Source organism: Carex rostrata, chromosome 6 (genome assembly GCF_964058835.1).
Source record: "Carex rostrata chromosome 6, lpCarRost1.2, whole genome shotgun sequence".
Classification (NCBI taxonomy): domain Eukaryota; kingdom Viridiplantae; phylum Streptophyta; class Magnoliopsida; order Poales; family Cyperaceae; genus Carex; species Carex rostrata.
This window is the reverse complement of record NC_135923.1, coordinates 9,105,414-9,108,133: the sequence shown is the minus strand read 5'-3', so window position 1 is coordinate 9,108,133 and position 2,720 is coordinate 9,105,414. Positions and strand designations below refer to the sequence as shown.

The 2,720-nt window shown below is 40.4% G+C and overlaps 1 protein-coding gene across 1 annotated transcript; it reads right to left on the bottom strand.

The window, feature by feature from the left end:
• Nucleotides 1-570: 570 nt before the first annotated feature.
• LOC144555624 (uncharacterized) lies at nucleotides 571-2,514 on the bottom strand. Its single transcript, XM_078304022.1, has 3 exons — nucleotides 2,390-2,514; nucleotides 775-2,033; nucleotides 571-681 (listed from the first exon to the last, which is right to left on the bottom strand). The coding sequence occupies exons 2-3, from the start codon at nucleotides 2,026-2,028 to the stop codon at nucleotides 571-573; spliced, it is 1,365 nt and encodes a 454-aa protein (XP_078160148.1). The 5' UTR covers nucleotides 2,029-2,033; nucleotides 2,390-2,514.
• Between the last annotated feature and the right edge of the window lie 206 nt (nucleotides 2,515-2,720).

Here is a 2,720-nt window from a genome sequence, read left to right as displayed (position 1 = left end):
TCGCTGAAAGTCCGGTCGCAGTTACTCTTCTGCTGACGTCAACGGTCGCTGAATGACGTTAGCCGGTCGCTGATATATTTTCTGCGATCATTTTTTCCCGTCGCTGTTTTTTTTTGCTGACGTCATGAAAACATTTATGCGATGACAGAAAACGGTCGCTGAAACTAAAAAACGGTCTCTGAAAGTGTTTTTGCTGACGTCAGAAACGAATTTCTGCGACCAACAAAACGTTCTGAAAACGGTCGCTGATATAATATTCCGGTCGCAGATACCTTATTTTAGGTTTTTGATATTTTTTTTGTTATTTATATTTGCACCATTTAATTAATTGGTACTACACGTACCAACATACATCATAACATAAACATAAAATTCGGTACAAAAACTATATAACAATCGCATACAACATAAACATCGCATATAACATAAGCATACAAATCGCATATAACATAAAGATCAAGAAACTGTATATCATCTCATCGAACATAAATATCCGAGTAACTCAAGCAGTCAACAGTACCATAAACAATAAACAGTATCATCTAACAAGATATAAATATATAAAAAAACCTAAGCAGTACCATCGCCAGCGACATCCGAGTAATGCCCCTCGTCATCATCGCCGTCATCGTCCTCATCATCCTGAGCGAGCATCGAGGCCGGCTGCGTGCTTGAACCTCCCTGTGAGGTTTTAAGAAAGTGTTTTAGGTAATTATGATTTAGGGGTTTAGAGTTCACAATTAAAAAAACATACTGAAATATCGAATTTCGTACCGAAGAAGCTCTGAACCGAGCATCCAACCGAGCCTCCACCTGAGCCTCGATGTGAGCCTCCATCTTATGAAGTAACCTGGAAGATATCCTCTCAACATCTTCTTCTGTGAGATGCGTCGATGGCGGCATAGAAGAATATGACTGTGACGAGTGGGACCGAGCACTGCTAGATCCATCAGAGCGAAACATGCCTCTCGTCTTGCCTGAAACATGAAAAGTAAGACAATTATAAGACCGACCTCCCATATTGAAAGGAGAGAAACCATCTGAACAAAACCCAAGACGGACATTTCTAGGGTCTGCTGCAAAATCTGGGTTCAGACGATTGAACTCTTTCCATGATTCACCATCAGCAGGATGAACCATGACTCCTTCCTTTTCCCGCTTTCCTTCTTTATGCCAACGCATTTGTTCAGCGGTTGTAGAAGTCAAAAAGAGCCTTAGCAACCTCGGACCGATTGGAAGATACCGCACTTCTTTATACGGCAAACGTTTCGTTGTGTTTTGCTGGTTGCCTTGCTTGAAACGATTATGTCCACAGACATCACACTGCTCTTTAGAAATATTATCATCACCGTAGTATAACATGCAATCATTCGGACAAGCATGGATCTTCACGTGGCTTAATACCAAGCCCTTCACCAATTTCTTGCATTGATATTGATTTGAAGGCAACCTATTCTCTTTCGGAAGCCACTTCTTCACGGCTGATACGATGCGATTGAATCCCTCCTTGGTTATACCACAATTGGCTTTAATGCTGAGGAGTTCGGTAACACATGCAAGGACAGTATGTTCCTTATCACAACCATCCCATAGCGGCTCATCTGCCGCTTTCATCATGTTATAAAACTCTTGAGCTTGTTGATTCGGGGGTTCATCCGCAGTCCATTCAAAAGACGGACCTGCAGCATCAAGAAGCATGTCCACCATAGCATTTGGCGACTCCACCTCGGGTTGACTCTGTTCGGGTTGGCTCTGTTCCACTTGGCTATATTGCTCACCATGCATGAACCAATTCTGGTAAAAAGGTCGAAACCCTGATTTCATCAGGTGCTTTCCGATACTCTCCTTATCCAACCATCGGGTACACCCACACTTGAAACATGGACATCTAATGCGATCACCACTAATTATATTTTCTTGAATACCAAATGCATATTCTAAAAACCCCTCAACACCCTTAACAAATGTGGGATTCATTCGCTTGTTCACGTAACGAGGATCGTACATCCAACTACGATCACCCTCCATTTCTCCTAATCATGACATACACATTTATAATTAAGACATTGTATAAACATGACCTAAATGCAACAATTAATAGATGACATTCTTGATTACTTATGCTTTCTAACTACACCTTAGTTGATTCAATTTAAAATAACAAGAAATTCTATTACCTTACCATTCAAACGAAAATTTTCACTCAAACAAAAAAAAGTCCAGATCTATACTTTAGACCCTCCAGATATCATCAATTGATAACGGACCCTCTAAAGCAAGTCATGGAAGAAATCACAATCAATTGTTGCATCATCCATGCAACAGGACTTGTATACAGCCATACAAGCGGCATCTACACTACATAAACTATGAATTGAAACATACGTACCAGATAGAGAGAGAAGACGCTTCGCTTGCCTTGCCTTGCCTTGCCTTGATTAGGTCTAAATTAAATAAAATGCACACGAGGTCAAAACTAAAATTAAAGTTATGCCTTGTTATTTACTCTCTCGCTTCAATGAAATAAGGACATTAAATATAAATAGGTCCAAAGTCGTTAGTCTTTTGGGGCTTACAAAGGGCCGGTGTACATTCCTATCCCACTCTTTGAATGCTATGTCTCAGTAGTGAAGAAATGTTTGTAGATTTAGTATTTAAGAAAAATTCGGCAGCATTTCCCCTTTGTTCCCCGAGTACGCGTTAGAAACACATCCTTTTGG